The sequence below is a fragment of the Molothrus aeneus genome, chromosome 1 (assembly GCF_037042795.1).
Source record: "Molothrus aeneus isolate 106 chromosome 1, BPBGC_Maene_1.0, whole genome shotgun sequence".
Lineage (NCBI taxonomy): Eukaryota > Metazoa > Chordata > Aves > Passeriformes > Icteridae > Molothrus > Molothrus aeneus.
In genome coordinates this window covers 136,163,618-136,182,356 of record NC_089646.1, presented here as the reverse complement: position 1 = coordinate 136,182,356, position 18,739 = coordinate 136,163,618, and the positions used below count along the sequence as shown (strand labels likewise).

General features: G+C 43.2%; 1 protein-coding gene across 1 annotated transcript in view; it reads left to right on the top strand.

Annotated features, from left to right (window-relative positions):
- Positions 1–291: 291 nt before the first annotated feature.
- Positions 292–18,739, top strand: part of DEPTOR (DEP domain containing MTOR interacting protein) — a 79,974-nt gene continuing 61,526 nt past the window's right edge. The window contains exons 1-2 of the mRNA XM_066565721.1: positions 292–427; positions 582–677. Coding sequence (XP_066421818.1) covers positions 592–677 — 86 coding nt within the window. The 5' untranslated portion in view covers positions 292–427; positions 582–591. The remainder of the gene's footprint in view (positions 428–581; positions 678–18,739) is intronic.

Sequence of the window (18,739 nt, the reverse complement as noted above, 5' to 3'; positions counted from 1 at the left end):
GCGGGCAGCGGTCGCATCTCCTCCCGCGCAGTCGGATCGGCTTTTCCCGAGCTCACTGCTCCTCCGAGCAGCCCCGCGTTGAAGGGAGGACGCGGGACTTTGCACCCGCGGGAAGGAGCCACGGGCGGGGAGCGCTGCGCTCCCCCGTGCGCGGCCGCTTTCCGCCTCCCGGGCCGGGGCTGGCGGGGCGGGCAGCGGCAGCAGCCGCTTGGCTCGCAGCCCCCGGCGGGGAGCCGGCCCCTTCCCGCGGGGGCAGCGCCGACCCTGCCGTGTGACAGCCGGGGGGGGCCGCTGCTGCCTCGGCGAGCCCGGCTGCGGCGCGGCGGCTGCAGCCATGTGTTTCTCCGCCTGCGAGTGACACAATAACACGGGAAGCGGCGGGAGGGATCCGAGCCTGCCGAGGGGAAAAGTGACCTGAGGCGCTCAGGTGAGCCGGAGCGGCAGGAGGTGGCTGTCGCTGCCCGCCACCACCGGAGAGCTCCGGAGCCGGGCGGGAGGCGCCCCGGGGCTGCCGGCGGGGGCAGCGCGGCCGGGGGCGGCGAGTGCCGGTCCCCCCTCAGCCGGCGGTGCTGTGCCCGCAGGCCGGCGGCGATGGAGGAGGGCATGAGCAGCATGCAGCAGAAAGCGGCGGAGCTGGAGCACATGGCCGAGGTCCTGCTCACCGGCGAGCAGCTCCGGTAAGCGGTGCCTTCCTCCCCGCTTTACCCGGGGTCAGCAGCAGCCCCGCTGACGGCGGGAGGGGGAGGTTTGGGAGGCACAGGGCGAGGGTCTGTCCCCGCGGACTTTCTTTGCACCGGAGCACCTGCCCTGCTTCCATCGCGGCCCCGGGCTCCGGCCGCGCTTCCAGCAGCGACGAGGACGAGGGGCCGCAGCGGCGCTGCGAGCCCGGGGAGGGCAAGCGCCGCACGGGGGCTTCTGCCGCGGCACCTCCGCTCCCCTGCGTGGAGCAGGAGGCGGCTGGGGAGAGGCTGCTGCGTCACTAAAGGCATCAAACGCTGCAGGAGAGCGGCGTCTTTAACGATAAAAACCCCAAAGAAACCATAAGAGGTAAAGTGTCTCAGCACCCCATGGAGAGCCAGGGCGAGCGCAGGGCAGCGCTCCCGCACAGCCCGGCCGGCACTGGCAGCGGCGCCGGGCACTGACCCCGCAGAGCTGCGCCTCACTCCAAGGGACTGTTTTTATTTTGCATCAGCTGGTCCCAGCAGATGGATGGGGATCCCTACTGTCAGTGCCAGCAGCAATTAACAGTGCTGTGTGACTGGAGTTGTGAGCAGCGCAGGAGCCTTGAACAAAAATGCCTGACTCCGTTAATTTTTAATTCTGCGGTGTATGCTGGCTATGTGTGCCAGCTGTACCTATACAGTGCAGAGGAGAAAAAGTAATTTTAATAATGTTGGTTTGGTGACGGACCATCTTGTGATTCAGGAAGAAAAATCTCACTATAATGTGTTATATAAGTAACTAGAGGGGGATAATAAAAATCTTTTCTCAGTAGTTTTTCTTGAATTTTTTAAAACTTTTTTCTCAGATGCCAGACAAACTCTGAAAAGTGTTAGAAATGTTCCCTGCTTTGGCAGATGCCATCATTGCTGCTAGCACAGACACTGTTACTGTTTGCATCCACAAAGTAAGGAGAAGTGCCACTTTGTAATGCACACCAGTGATACTCCTCTTTGGCAAGTAAACGTTATTTTGGTGATTTGGCAGCAGTACACACCAGTGCCTCCTCCGAGTTTGAGATTCTGCTTCAAAGTAGCCTTTAGGGTGACAGAGTACACTGGCATGGGTCCTGCATGGTGGATTTGTTGCAGAGTTGAGCATCCAAGTGTCAGATAAGAATTCTGTTGTTTCTAATTTATGTTACTAGAAGTTGAAGATTTCAGGCCAATACAAAATTTCTATAAGGATCACATTAATCTTTCTGTATACCTCATAGTTAAATGTAAAAGCAAAAGCTTTGCAATCTTTCCCAAAGGAGAAACTGAGGAAATGTTATCAAGTCTGGCTCCTAGAATAAACTCATCTGTGTTGTTATCAAGAATTACATTTGTCATTTTATTTATTATGGTATTGAAACACAGTCAAAGATGATTTGCAGATACAAAATAACTATTGCCCATCCTGTGAAGTTACCTGTGGACATTCCTTCATGGATCTATAAGTGGCTTAGATCTGCTTGGACTGGGAGTTCATGAGCAAGTCAGTCTGGCTGCTGCTGAGCAGGGAGATCCACTCTTCTGGCCCTTTTCCTTCTACCCAGCAGTAGTCCCACCTCTTTGTGCCTGCTCAGGTAACTTCTTGGACTTCTTGAAAACAGATCCAGTGTGGTGATTTGGTGTGTAGGTTGATTTTCTGATCTGCTGACTTCAAGAAGCCACAGAAAATTGGTGTTGGGAATGTGTAGCCAGGAGGAAGAAGTGGTTGTGGTGGAGAAGACACAAAATTTCCATTTGGATAGCAGTGAGCTATTGGGTCAGCTGGAACCGTATTGTGAAACTGCACCCAAAATTGTCTGCTTCCCCCCAATTTTTTCTTAACTTCATTCTATTTCTCTGGGATATTTCTCTGGGATATTCTGTGCAAAGGACTTGTATTCTTCAGTTTTCCAGGCAGTAAAAGCCACAAATAAGTGATAGAAGACTGACTGGCAGACAAGTTTTAGCCAACCCTGCATTTAAAGTTTCCCTTTTCCTGTCCAAGATAAGCATATAATTGTTAATGCAAAATGAAAATGTGGAGTGTTTTCAGGATCAAAGACAGTTTATATCAGCAGCCTTTGGGGCAGGCAAACAGATGATAGAAAACCAGCACACACGTGCACTCAAGGCAGCATACTGTACTCTATTCTTAGTGATGCTTACAACTGCAAGATTCCCCAGTGGGATTGATGCAGCCAGACAGGTGATTATGTGTGTATTTGGGTGAAAGTGCATGCAAGATGAGCACATAACTGAGGAGTAAAAGTGTAAAGTGAAACTGTGAGCATGGTATTACTTACACAAACCCAACCAAATGGAGGTATTTAAAGCACTCTTGTACTAGACCAAACAGCACGTGTGTCTAAACTCAAATACTTACCAGAGCTGCTTGCTTTAAATTCCTTGCAGAGTTCCTAGTGCCTGTCTTGCTCTGGCCTCACGTGTTGCCTCACAGCTCTCATTCCCATGGGCTGTTGCATGTCTGTCCTTCTCTGGCAGGGATCTGATGCAGTGAGGGTCAAAGTTGTCTGAGCAGCACCTTGGCAAGCCTGACTTTGCACACTGGTAGTGCCTGTGGTGGGAATAGAAGCCCTGTGTCCTCTTCCACTCCTGAGACAAGTGCACAAGTGGGGGAGGGAAAGGAGTAGGACAAAGAGTTTTTCCTTCTCCTTGTTCCTGTCTCTTGGTTGCTTGTGATGTGTGTTTTGCCTTTGCAAGGTCAGGAGCCTCTGCCCTGATGTGTGCAATGTCAGCGGGCGCCCAGGAACTTGGCTGCTGGCATAGGCTGTGATGTAAATCCTGGCCCATGGGTGGGGTGATTTATGGAAAAAGAAATAAGAGCTGTATGTTGAGCTGTATATTAGATAACATGGTAAATTTTTACATCCAGTAGTGTCCTTTGCCTCTATACCCAGTAGCTGTCTGAGCAAATACTAACTCTTACTTTTGCTTAATAGAAACATATCTTTTAAAGTGAGGACTTAAAAGTTTGGCTCTTGGTGAGCCTTTAAATTATGAAGCTGACAGCTGTGAAGGAAAGCTGAAGATTACAGCAGTGTGACACACCAGCACAGACCCTTTGGCAGTGTCTGTTGCCATGCAAGAGATTGGCAAGAGCAAGGGGAAAGCTGGGCTGGTCATGACCCGGCTGTAAGCTTTGGCACCAGTGGTCCTGCAGGGACAAACTGCAGACTCTGGCTTTCTGACAGCTCCAGACACCCAAAATCTCAGCTCTTCCCTTTGTTCTGCTGCAGAGACCCTACAGCTGTTCAGTGGTGAGCTCTCTCTTCTCAGGAGGTTGCAACAGCGTTGTCCTTAAAATGTTTGAGAGGATCACGGGGCCTTCAGATTCCTCAGGACTGGGAGAGCCCTTGGAGGCCTCCACCCTGCTACATCCCTGCCTGGTGCAGCCCTGGGCAAGTGAATGTCCCTGAGCTTCCCTGACCTTGCTGGGAGTGCCTGAAGGGAGGTGTCACATTGATAGTCATTCTTAGAAGCTTAATAAAGGCACTACTGAAGTTGTTAAGAATTTTATCAGAAGCAGAGCAATTCCAAGCTGATTTCTCTCACAGTTGAAGGCAACAGGTTGTGCCCATTTCAGCAGTGTTTGGCAGAAGGATTAAAGTATTATGTCTGGGTTTGAGCACTGACTTGGATAGAGCTGATCTTGCCCTCGGGCCACCAAAAGCAGTTTCAATGGGCATGTTTTGATATGGATGCTTGTTGCCTGTATTCTGAGGTAAGGGTGTCTGAAATCTCCTCATCTGCTAATTGTTTCTTGATGCCAGATTGTCACCAAAATCTTGTGTATCTCCCAAGAGTCCCTCATTTCTTGCAGAAAATGTGCCTAGTAATTCAGGAATCCTCAGGCTCCAGTCGACTGAGCAGCAATATTTAAACACCTATTATTGCCATTGTATGTGGTGTATGGTTCTCTGTAGTAGGTGTAACTTCAATGACACTTAATGTCTCTGCAGACTTTTGGATCCATCTTTATCATCTGTTTTCACAAGAAACTACATCTTTCCCTATCCACACTTTTGTTAAATAGTTGGGTAAATAAATATGTTTTATTTATTCTTTTATTTTATTTACTTCTTTAGATGAGGCAGTGATTTTGATAGAATAGTTTTTATAATCAGGATAGTCTTTCTTTCTACTTAGAGAAATATGAAGCATGTTTCTTAGAGATTTTTCTTTCTTTTGGAAGAGACAAAAGTTTCAACAGAAATTTATTTCCCTTTTGTCAGAGTTGGTGTATGAGTTTTGATTCACAGAGTTAAAGGTTTTACATGATAAACAGCTACACATTTTGAAGCTGTAAGACAAAACCAGTTTCACTCATCTTCCAAAGGTTTTACTTCAGGAACCTTATCACTTTCAGAAGCCACATTGGAGTGCATAACTTTCAGAGTCATTAATTTGTGAAGGATGGCAGCACCTACAGGTTCATAGCTTTTTTCTTATTCTAAGCAATAAACAGTCAACATTTTTTTTCACGGTGGTAGGATTGAAAAGTTCATTAGCACTGTAAGGTGCAGAAAGCCCATGACACAAAACAGTGATGGTTTCTAGAGCAATGATATCAAAACACCCTTAGTGTTAATGTATTGCTGTGATACAGGATTATATAAACTGTGCAGTTACAGAATTTATTAAATGCCATCACTGTGCTTGAAAGTGTGTTAAGACTCTGTTGTAAGCTTAGACTCTAAAAGGATTTGAGATATATAATTGTCTAGAGGTCACTTATTCTCAAGTCACATCCCTAGATGTTAAACTAACATCAATGCCATTTGAAGAACTGACAGAATCTCTTAAAATGAGATTTTGTAATCTGCCTAAGACAATCCAATTTTGTACTTCCTCCTCAGGGAATGATTGTTTTTCTACCCCCTGAACATTTTTCTTGCCACTTCCTTAGTTCTTCAACAGTGGTTGCATTTCCCAAGAGCTGATTTGGTTTAAAACTAACCCTGAAAAAAGTAGTTTTCAGTTATCTCACTTGAGAAGACCCTTGTATGCTCATTTCTTCAGCGTGGATAGAACACAGAGATTACATCATCAGATCTCTGTGGAGCAGACTCCTCCAGAACTCTCTGTACAAATAATTTCACTTCCATCAATTTGTTTTCCAGAACCAAGCAACCAAAAAATTGTCATTTTTCTTTGTAAGGTTTCACCAGAGTGGTACACTGAAAGAAAAGATGTTAAAGTAAAGGTTGGTAAAGCTGCAAAATGAAGTGTTCTGAAATCAGGTTTCCCACTAACTCTACTCTATCACAACAATTTCAATTACATCTTTTTATTATGTATATATACTATAAACTATTATGCATATACTATAAATTATTTAATGTTTTTTTGAAAAAGTGTTTCTCAGATTTATATGCTCATTTTTCTAGAGTCTTTGATTCTTGATTCACCCTTTCATGTGTTTCAATCTTGCCTGTTGGTACTAATTCTAATGACAAACCCCATCTGTATATATATATATATGTATGAGATTTCTGGGCCAGGAATTTCAATTTCTCATGTCGTTCAGTAAAATCTGGGCTATTCGATGTTTCTAGAAATGAAGATGTAAGGCTTTGTTTCCTTATTTCTTTCCTTGTAGCTGTGCCTTTTAATAATTCAGTTGTTGCCCTCAGCAGCTTTCCTCAAGTGCAGCTGAGAGATCAAGTAGTTAACAACGCATGTGCAAATAGTGATCATTCTTTCACTGTGTACATAAGAAGGCAAATGTTGTATGAGTGGTTCGTGCTGTATATTTTATGTATTCCATTCCAGATGGAGTCAATAATTAACTTTTGTCTCAGGTTAGCAGAGAGCGGCAGGCGATTTAATGTGTATGGCATATGAAAGAATATTTTTTATTTATTTTATGTTAGAGGAGTTGCCTATGAAAAAGTGAAAGAAACTTGTTTCAGTGTTGATGGTCATGCAGGGAAGGCAGAATGAATGTGCCAAAATCAATCTAGGTTTGCATTTATTGCATGAACCCTGCTTCTGTGGGAGCAGTGGCCATAGGCTGGCACCATGACAGAGAACTCTTCCTATCACTTGTCATTCTAATTTACTGTTTGTGTAGCGGTAGCGCCTAGGAATTTGGGCTGTTTATCAGGTCCCATCAGGGGTAGCTGCTGTATGCTCTGAGGAAAAATAAAGCACTTCCAACACAAATCTTGCCTGAGGTTGTTTGTAGTGTCTTGCAGCAGTGGTGGGTTCTGGACAGTGAGGGATGGTCTGTGTGAAGCCACCAAGGTGGGATTCTGTCAGGACTGGGATTTCTGGTTTGGGAGCTCAGACCTTGAGCCCAAGAGTGGCATCCTGAAAGCACAGAGAAAAATAACTCCCAAGTGTGGAGATATATTTTAAACAATTTTAATGCATAAACCACTGGAATGAAATAGGTGTTCTTGCCTTCCGGTTCCCTCCTCAGTCCTTTGGACTGGCCTAAGCACCTCTGGACCATCAGCAGATGGTGACCTGTGCTGCGGGAGTGATCAGCAGAGCTTTTGGAAGGCTGGTATTTCAGTTGGGTCAGTTTTACAAACCAATTTATCACATGACCACAAAAAAGCTTTCTCTGAAGAAGTTCAGGGGGAGAAATGGGTGCTGGCTTCCCCCCTGTCACTGGAATACACACGGTTTGAGGCTGTGGTTTACTGATAGAGCGGATCCAGCTGCAGGCTGCTGCTGCCCCGCTCTTATCACTTCCCTTGCACTTCGCACTGGTGTTTGTCTGGGATCAGAAGTTCAGGGAACTGAAGCAGCTGAAGCCAAATAAGAAAAATTTAACTTTCTAAACAGGTTCAGTGTGAAGTCAGACCAGTGCCAGCACTGGGGTGAAGGAGGCAGTGCAAACACATGGTCAAGTACAGGGAGAGGGAATGGTGGCAGCAGCCACTGCTGGGTTTGCTTGACCACCCCCTCAGGGTTTAATTTGCTGGATTCCCATTAAAAAGTTTCAGACTCTGGTAGAAGACATTGTAAAAATGGTGTTGAGTTTAAAATGCCCAATGTACGTGTTGTTATTGGACAGGAACAGAGACTAAGTTTGATGATGTTTTTTTTCTTTCAAGGCTTTTACCTTTACTTCTGCACTCTTGTCACAGTATTGTACGTGAATAGACGTTGAAATACTGACATTTCATGTGTTTTGAAATTTGTACTCTGCAATTTGCATGACCAGCTTATCACCAGTGTGACAGCACTACTTCAGAAGGCAACCCTGCCCTTAATTATCAGCCTTTTACAGTTTTAAGAGTTTTCATCTTAGCAGTGCCTCAATCTAGTAAATGTGTTCAGACCTCAAAGGTGCAGTTGCAAATAATTAAAAATTGTTTCTGATTGCACTTGCTAATTCAGAGCGAATATGGAAGCACGTTTCCACATCACAAGGCTGTAATTCTCCATTTCTTTGCAATTGTGTGGTTGGGTCATGGGCTACCACAGCTGTGTCACAGGGATTTGCAGGCAGATGAGCGTTTTCTGGTTTCTGTGAGAAGCCAGGGGAAGGTCACACTGTGGGTTTTACAGGACTGTTGATTCAATGTGTCTGGCTACTGCTGCAGAAAAGAGCAGCCCAATTCCCTTGGACTGGGGCTTCTGCTGTGTGGCTGGTGCACTGCACTGGTGCATGTCTGAGCCCATGGTGAACAGTCTGGGGGGCTCAGCCAGGGTGTCATCCTGTCAAACTAGTGCCGATGATGGTGTAAAGGGTAAGATCAGCTGGCCTGAGGTCAGGGGATGAGGACCCCACAGTGAGATTGTCTTGTCAGGGAATCAGTTCTTGAAGTTAAAAGTACAGCTCTGCCAGGCCACGAGCCCCTTCTCACCCCTGTTCTTGCCCTGCTTGACCCTTGTTTACACATCAGGTTTTTGGCAGAGATCATAGCAATGCTAGACAAGATTCGGGTGACTCCATCCAAATGGGTCTGTGGCTGTTTGGGTGAGGGTGCCTTCTCTATTAAGGCAGAAAACACAGAGGTGCTCGCTTGAAGGTAAAAAATCAAACAACAGTTACTAAATGGCCGATCAGAGCAAAAGCCAACACACCTAAGAGATGGTGATAGCAAAGATGGGAGCTTCAGAGTCAAGTATGGTAATACTGTGTTTGGTGTGACAGAAGAGGAGAAGGCAGTAGAAGGAATCTGGGAGACAGACACTGTTATTCTCAAGAGCTGTGGCAGCTGTATTTCCAAGCTGTAATGCTAGATAAGATTCAAACAAGATCATGTTTGTTGAGGACAGTGCACAGAAGACTTGAGGTGGAAAATAATAGGGATGGAGAGCTTTAAACAGAACTTAAACTTTTTGGGGAGTGGTATATCTGTCCTGAAAGGGGCATTGCACAAGGAGTCTGCAGAGACCAAAGTTCTGCTCATGCAGCACTATGATATTTATCCTGTATGAATCTTATATGCTGTACCTGGTTTGGGAAGATTCTCCCATCCCCAGCAGTACAGTGGCCATCCAGCACAGTAGCCTTTGACTTTGTGTTACAGAGCTTTGTGTTGGTTTGCTTCATTGCTTCTCACATTTTAAGTACTGTGGGGTGTTTTTCTGTAGTGTTTCTGTTGGTGTCCAGCTCAACAGCTGTACAACCCACTGGCTCTGTGTCTGCACCCCTTACCTGTGTATTGGGCCAAATGGGTTTATTGGCAGGTAAAAAGAAATGTTTGTATGTCGTGTCTGTGGCTCTTTGCATTGTGACTTGTATCTTCAAGGCATTGTGGCTGCTTAAATCAGGCCTGCCTGTCCCTTTGTGTTTGAACAAGCCAGTCTTGGCCCTGGTTTAAGAGGCAAAGTGAATGCAAGACATAATTACAATATGGTTAGTAAAAACAATGATTTTTTTATTTAATTCCAATGAGTATTGCAAAATATTCACAGGAAGCTGACTTTTTGAGGGTTTATCTGAGGAATCAGTCCAACATTTATGCTCATCCTCTCTGGAAGGAGACTCTGACAACACACAGCCAACACATCACTCAAAGTTAGGATTGCAAATAATGGAAATTACTTCTGAAAAGATATTAGCTAGGCATTATTTATAGCACTGATTGTCAGCTGTGGAAAAATTTCCTTTCATTTTTTTCTGAAAAGATCCTTGTCTTGATAATCATACATCCTTTTCTGCATTAGCATATAATTGTATAGCTTAGAAATTAGGGCAATGTAATAGAAAGCTGTTAATTGTTTCCTGATGCTCAGGATATAATTAACTTACACTTTCCTCTAGTTGAAATTAATTTATTTTTACTAAGATGTAGAAAAAGTAACTTAGCTTAAACTGCTATTTTGCTGGTTGTTCAGTGCAAACAGAGGGAAATTGTCACGGGAAGAAGTTCAAAGTAGCATTATCATGTATAAATCCCAAAAGAGATTGTACAAATACCATTTTGAGAGTGTCTGGAAGCGTAAAGACTTGCATTGGACATTATTTTTAAAACTCTTAGCACATTAAACAAACTCACACTTTTCAAGTCTTTTGGCAACTGGTAGAAATAGGTGAGATTAAATTAGCTTAATAAGTGACAAGAAAAATGGGTCCATAATAGGAGCCATTTGTATCATGTTACTACATGTCTAATTAGACAAGAGATGAAAATGGGTTCTTAAAAACACACTGAACAGAAGAAATAAAGCAAGGTTTATTGAAAGCTTTATTTTATTTTAATAAGATTTATTTATTTATCTTTAATTTATGCAAAATTATGCAACTCTAAAACAGACTGCAAAAAGTTGTGTTCATACAAGACTCAAGCCCCAAGGAGGGCTGGCTCTCAGGCTGGGGTTGGGCCAGGACATGTGATATACAAGGAGGTGCTGAGGGATGGATCTGCTCAGCCTAGAGAATAAAAGGCCTGGGGGATTCTTCTGGTTGCAAATACTAAAATGAGATGATAGAGGGAAAGGGGGAGAGAATTTTCCAAAGTGCACAGGGATGGTACAAGAGGCAGTAGTCAAAACTTGCAAGGGACTTCCTAATCAGAGATTTAGAAAGAATTACTGTTTGTGAGGGTAAGTAAAAAAATGGAATAGGAGTCCAGAGAAGCTCTGAAATATTAAAATCTTGTCTGGACATGACCCTGAGCAACTTGTACTAACTGGTTATGCTTTCAGTATAGATTGGACCAGATGACCTCCAGAGATCCCTTCCAACTGAATATTTTATGAAGGCATAGTGTGTTGTCTTCTTTAAGCTGTGGTGGCTGATATTATCAGCTTTTTGTTATTGGCTGGTAACCAGAGAAAATTATCTACTCAGTGACACTGGTGGGAGAGCTTCTAAGAATGCCTCCTAACCTACTCCAGTGCAAAATCAGCTGCCTTAGTTTGTACCACTGCTCTCACATTGTCCAGCTTTTCAAGCAAATTTAAGGATGAGAAATGTATCAATTTCCAAATGACTCCCAAGAACTTTTGAAATCTCTCTGTTTCAACTGAGATTTTTAGAAGATGTGAAGGTGACAGCCTGACTCCCTTGACCTCAATGTCCTAAGTTAGGCTAGGATTTTACCTCAGATCACGTAAGATTCATCAAATGCCAACATCACAACTCTTCCCACCACCAAGATTTCCAAGTTTTTTGTGATCTGTAGATTCATGCCTCAAGAACTTGGGGTGCAGAAACCAAAGTGCACATATTTGGGACATGCTACTTTTATAGCAATCCTTGAAGAGTGAGAATAGGGAAAAGATTGGAGACAGTAGAGAGTAATATGTGCTGTAAGGCCAGTAGGTCATGGTGCCAGAAATGCTGCTGGCTGTGCCATGTTGGCATTACAGGAGGAACAGTAATCTCAGGGCCAGCCACCTGCTCCTCTTTCTCACTGCCTGCATGACACTGTCAGATCCCCTCACTGTGCACAAAGGAGGGTCCAGTTTGGGAGTTCATTTGTGTGCACAGGTTTCTGTGCATAGTCGTGCAGCTCCAACTTTGCTTGTGGAAAGAGGATTTTCATTCACATGTTGAGGGAGGAAGGTATTTGAACTATTAACATTTTCTTCCCTTGGAGGGGCACATCTCATCTGGTAGTCTGTCCTACAATCAAAGGCATGATTATATCAAGCATGTGTCCTACCATTATTCCACCTATTTAAAAATTATAATACAAATAATATAAATAAATAATAAATAATAATAAAATAAAAATACATTTCTTTCAACACACACAAAATAATGAGATTTTTGCTTTCTCTATATGCCATTGTGCTTTATCACAATGTTGCAAGGCCTAGGTCTGTTAAAAATATTTCCTCATGGGGGAAAATCCAATCTCCTTAGTTTTCTATAAAGTGGTGGTTTTTCCATGTGCTATGCTTTGGGCCTACTGTAATGAATCAAACACCAGTGGCTGAAGGATAATTGCTTGCATTCACTTTGTTGGGCTACAAGTGGCTAGAGCTGCTCCAAACTAATGTATTACTAACTCCATATTACTTTTTTGGGTTGAATCTGTAAATCAACACCAGCTGAAACAGTGTTTCCTACATAATTTCATACAAAATATGTTTGTACCCTGTGTTGCTTGCTCTTCTGATGAATATGGAACATCTGAGTTTAGATGGGGCCAGTAACAACAGTACTCTTGGGAAAGATATTATAGGGCCAAAGGAGGAAGAAAGAAAGGATTCTTAACTGGCATCCTGAAACTGTTCAGCACAATAAAAATGGAAAGAAGAATTTATTTAAACATATAGTGGCTAAGGAAAAGTTCCAGTGGAGTGGAAATTGTGAAATTTTGCTTACAGGCTGAAAATTACGCAGCACAGCTTTTTATGTAAAATATCAGTATTCCCTCTCAGAAAATGAAAAACTTGTAGGAAAAGGCACAGAAAGGCGTTGGTCACTTGATCAATGGTTTCATGTCTTCAGTGGCCACAAACCTTTCGCAATTTCAGCAGTTCATATCTGCACAGCCTACTTACATATGGACTGAAATGTTTTATGTCTTCATCTACAATCTGGATGAGGGGATCTAGGGCACCCTCAGCAGCTTTGCAGATGATACCAAGTTGTGTGGGAGTGTTGATCTGCTGGAGGGCAGGAGGGCTTTACAGAGATGTTTGGACCAGATGGATCAGTGGGCTGAGGCCAATTTATGAGATACAACAAGGCCAAGTGTCAGGTCCTGCATTTTGTTCACAACCCCATACAATGCTCCAGCTGGAGTTGAGTGGCTGGAAAGCTGCCCTTGGAAAAGGACCTGGGGGTGCTGGTCAACAGCTGCTGAACATGAGCCAGTGTGTGCCCAGGTGGCCAAGAGGGTCAATGGCACCCTGGCCTGGATCATATAGATACTGTGTGGCCAGCAGGACCAGGGCAGGGATTGTTCCCCTCAGCACCGGTGAGGCTGCACCTCAAATCCTGTGTCCAGTTCTGGGTCCCTCAGACCATAACTGGAGGACATTGAGGGGCTGGAGTGTGTCCAGAGAAGGGCAAGAGAGCTGGGGGAGGGTCTGGAGCACAGCTCAGGTGAGGAGCAGCTGAGGGAGCTGAGGGTGTTTGGCCTGGAGAAAAGGAGGCCCAGGGGAGACCTTATCAATCCTTACAACTCCCTGAAAGGAGGCTGTACCTGGGGTGGCTTGGTCTCTTCTGCCAGGTAACAAGCAATAGGACAAGAAGTAATGGCCTCAGGTTGAACCAGAGGAGGTTTAGATTTGAACATTATGCAAAATTTCTTCACTGAAGTGATTGTCAAGCACTCTAACAGGCTGCCCAGGGAAGTTGTGGAGTCATCATCCCTGGAGGAATTTAAAAGGCATGGCACTTAGGGACCTGGTTTAGTGGTGGACTTGCCAGGTTTAAGGGTTGGACTCGATGATCTTAAAAGTATTTTCCAACATAAACATTTCTGATTCTGTGATTCTCTCATTCAACTGGTTTTGGTTACATTCAAATTAAGACCTAATGAACACTGTAGTGTGCTTTAATAGCCAGCACAAATAAGGGACTAAACCTTGGCACATGCTCTAGCCATGCTCCACCTGCCTGGGTAGCTGCAAGAAGTGCCTGTGGTCTGTCGGCCCAGCTGTGCTTGTTCAAACCACCTGAGGAGCAACCAGAGCCAAGCTCCAACAGATCTTCCTTTCTTCGTGCAGGTGGTGTCAGGGCTGGTCTTGAGGGGAGGAATCATCTTGAGGATGATTAACACACAGTGTTGGGCCATTAGACCAATGATAGGTGAATATCTGAGTTTGTGTAAAGGCACCGTGCAGGTCTGAACCACTCGGCTCCTCTTGTCCTGTTGCCCATCTAAAGTGTATCTCCAGACTGTCTGTGCAACATGTGTTTTGGATTCTAGTTGAGGCCCAAGACTAATTTTGGAGTATGCTGTAAACATAACCATGTTGCTATAATCTAAATCCAGCAGCATTCTACTGGGGCTGATGAGTGTGTAAAGCTGATGCTGTTACTTGGTGAATAAGGGTCAGGATGCATGGTCTGAGTTATTAAAGCAGTAAGAAATCACATTTTGAATTTATTGTCAGATCACATAAATACCTGTTCACTGAGCTTTCTGCATGTGTGGAGAGGGACTATTGCTTACAAGGAGAAATGGCAAACACATGGCCCAGCAATGGGAGCAAGCTGTTCAGTAGAGCAGCAGAACTTCTCTGGACTCCTTAGGGATTTATTTATTACTTTAAAAGAAAACTTCCATTTAGTCGTAAGGAAGAATGCTTCTGTAATATTAATCCTTTCAAAGCTTATATACTTATGAGCTTTTGACAAGGCCTAATCAAACAAGACAAGATCCTTGATAGCATCCTGACAGAAGGATCTATTCATAAAGAGTGGTTGTGCCACAGCTGTGTATCTGTTCATATCATAATATATGAGATGTAGAAAAATGCTGAGCTAATCAAACAAAACAATCCCCAGACTAGATTTTTGCAAAAAGAAAATATTTTAAATAGATTCAATATTTAACTATGATTTTTAATAACAGATTTTTCCTAATGATGAAGTTCTTCATTAGCCTACCAGAATTTAGGCAGTGAGCAACTTCATCCCATTAAATAATCCCCTTAAATTCACATACCATAATTCTTGCTGTCATGGGTTTGCATGACCTAGATAGAGATTTAAAGCAGATAGGATGGTTTTTTGCCATTAAAACATTTATGTCAGAGAGCAATCCTTTCTGTGTTTAAAAAATAAATGCAGTAGTGTTATATTGCAAAATTGTTGAGTAAAATCATTGTTACCATTGGCGTGCATTCATTTGGAACTCAGTGTAGTCTGGGGCAGTCAGTAGATTTCTGAGACATTTTTCATTTTTTCATCTGCACATGGTGGTTTATTTTTTCTTTTTCTTTTGGCAGTGAGACCTTATTGAATGTTACAGGATTTTCTGTAAGAAGAAAATGTATAAATGAGCAGAATGTTAATTAGGATTATGCTGCTTTGTTGCCTCCAGCTGACTGGAAAGGTCATACTGGCTTATATTTTACTCTCAAAGACAAGACAACTTAAGGGAACTCTAAAAGGCTGTAACACCATTTGATTTAGACTTCTAACCTATTTTGATTTATTCACTTTAATAATTACATACTCTATATTATTTCAATAAGTAAAATAAATATGTGCCACTATATAAAATTAGACAAATTCCAGGCTAAGAAGACCAAGCTGACTATGACTATATAGACATGTTCTTTGCAGTAACTTCACAGGATCTCAGGTTAGAAGCTGGAGGTCCCTGCAAACCTGGTGATCGGGATCTCAAGAGGATGAGTGAATGTTGCACGTGGAGGCAGGAAAGCCAACGGAGTTCAGACATGTAGAGACTTCAGCCAAGGGTAAAATGCAGAGCTGGTCTCTGCAGCTGGCAGAAGGATCCTCAGCCATTGCAGTTGTGCTCCTGGCTTCTACACTTTGATTTAGCAATGAAGCAGAGCAGACCCTTGGTCTCTATGCATGCTGCTACCCAGCTGATGGGGTTTCCTCACAGCAGATCCCCAGCTCTGTCCTGACACAGTTGTATGCCACAAAGGTTGCACGGTTTCCTTCAGATGCTGGAGGAGAACATGCCACTAATTTGGTCTTGTCTGGCCAGTTAAATCCCCATCCTTCCAATCAGCCAGGTAAGGACTATTGGATGCTTGCACAGTAAAAATGGAAACCAGGGAACACCCTGTGGCAAAAACAAGGAAGCATGTTCACAAAATGGGGTCATCTCTCATACTTACAGCTACTGAGCTTTGTCAAACACACAAAGAATGTCTGTATATCTGCATATACACTTGTAGTAAAAGCTTTGATATAAACAGCAAGTGTCTGAATATAGGCAGCATTTGAACTTTCCTTTTTTGCTGCTGACATGAACCAGACTTTAAAAAGTCTGAATCCTGGTACAGTGCATTCAAAGTTCAGCCTCTGATATTTTTCCACCTTACAGTATTCCCAAGGTTGTTTGGAGATAGCAGTGTAAATCATGTAATAATAAACCACAGGACTGGAAGGTCCTCTGAAGAATATTACAACACATAATCCTTTGATATATTAATTATTATTATTATTCTTGCCTTAAGTGAGACTTAGAAATCTTTTCTCCAAAACTTTGTCTAATTCTTTCATTAGGATCCCTCAACATTACTTGAGTAGCTTTTCTTGCTCTCTGCTTTCAACTCACCTGAAATATTATAGACAGCAATTCTGCTCTTCTCACTTTTTGTCTAGGTAAGGCCAGACTCCCAATCCAGTATCTTTTTCTCTCTGCTCATGAGACCGGCTCATCATTTCTCATACCAGAGTAGAGCTTCATTGCATCTCTTTGAGCTGATCATTCTTGAATGAGATGTCACAAATGAGATGTTCTGTAGCAACAGGTACAATGACATAAACAACTGAATTTCCCATAATCTCTGGAAACAGCTCTGTTAGTAGAATGTGAGCTTGCCCTTGATTTCTGCGTGGTCTCAGCCTGTACCCAGTGAAAGTTTCACTACTGCATATTCAGCTATTTCTTACTCTGTTGCTTTTAGACTCTGAGTTCCCAGTTTTCAGCAGAGCATTTTGTTGTTAGTGCACAGCCTTACATTTTATAGTTTTACCTGTTCCTCCATGTCTAGTTATGAACTGTGAAGGTCATCCTCTAACAATTTAATTGCCTCTAGGCAATCCAGTCAAATGGATCATTACCTTCCGTGTTTAAAAATCTGCAGCAGTTTTCCAGCTTTGTTTTAAAGTTTAGTGGTCAACCACTGGATTTCAATAGACTTCTGGAAGACAGGGGAAAGAACTCCCTTGAATCATGGCTTTGGTCAGTGCAGCATCCTGCATATTGTGGTGTCGTGAGCTGGTGGAGGTAAAAAAGTGTGTGTCAGTGTCAAAACATGTTAGATTTTTTTAAATTTAAAGAAATTCAATGCAAAGTGCCTTTTCTAGTGAGTACTTTTACACTTACTGCTGTCACAACTTCCTTCAAAATAAAAATAAATCCTAGAAATGAAGTTATAATAAACATGAAAGATAGGAAGCTATTAATCTAGAATGTGGCAGATAAACAAAGTTTGGTGGTTTTAATGAAACATATTGTATATTGAAATAATATTGCATCTGTATTCATTTCAAGATGGACCTACATATTTGTTGGAAGTGAATAAAAAAATTTTGAGTCATAGCCCCAGTACAAAATCAAGTTTGTTAACAATTGTACGTAACACAAAGCATTTTATTACTCATTATCTTACCTGTTAGTTACTGGATATTTATGTTTAATGACAGTCATGATTCAGCACAGTATTTAGATATGAGTTTTGTGTGGAGATGGAAAACAATTGTGAAAAGCAATTGAGATATTACTGCAGTATGACACTTTATTAATGATGTAGGCAGGTTTTTTATTCTTGCCTTTAGCAGGGTTGCCAAGGACCACTGAAAGAAGTCCAAACAATTGGTGCTCCTCTGAGAAGTGCAGAATATCAGGGAGAAAAACTCCTGCAGGTCTGTGGTTCTCAGGCTGAGAGCAGCCATTCCTGGAAGGACTTTGAGCTCAGAGTTACCCATATAATGTCCCAGCAAAACTATTTGTCATTTATTGATAGGGTGGGAGAAATACCAAACTGCGCTCAAGATTAGGCACTTGACTGATTTCAGTTCTCCCATGGATTTATTGGTTTATCTCTGGCACATGACAACCCCTTTTGCTGTTTGCACTCCAGGCTTCTTCAGTACTGTGCTGCATTCTGGGCATTACAGATTTGTTCTTCCCCAGATGTGCTGAGAGAGGGGTGTTCTTGTTTTGCAGGTGCTCTGAAACTTGCTGCACACAGTGCAAGTGCCTACCAAGGTTAAAGTCAGCTTTGCCCTCTGGGTAAAAGAGGTGTCAGCCTTGCTGCACAAGGGACCTCAGCCTGTAACTTTTTTGGTTCCCCTACCCCCATGGCATGCCAGGTGCATCCAGGAGAGGAGTTGTCACACAGCAGGGCTTTCTGGTACCCACAGCTGTTTGTGTCCTTGGGGCAGCCCCTCCTCTTGACTCCAGCGAGGCAGGCCTGTAGCTGAGCATCCTCTTTCCCAGCTGCTGGTCTGTCTCTCCAGGTTCCTGAATGGCAGTGCTAGAAGAAATATCTGTCTCAGTAGGATTTGGGCTCTCTGACCTGTATTTTCCCTGTTTAGCCCATTTAGCATTTCAAAGGAACATTCTCTTTTTCCAGCCATGTTACTGAGATAACAGGCCTGCATTCCCTGACACAAATTTAATTGATTTTCACTGGCCTCCCTTGAGACCTCACTGCATCTTCCTGAGTTTGCTATCCATAAAATAATTCCTTTATTGAGAGGTATTTTTGCATAAGTCAACAAGAGCTGGTGAGCTTATTACCATGTTAATCCAGTCATAGGATAATAACAGTTCTGCTATGGTTTCTGGTCTGTACTTTGAAATTTTGGTGGACTTCAGTTTAGATTTGGGAAAATATCCTTGCAAAAATTAATCCTCACAGTACACATTGATTTAACAAGCCTAAGAATATCCATGCAATGGAGACACAGAAAATTAGTGTGGATGCAAAACCTAGCT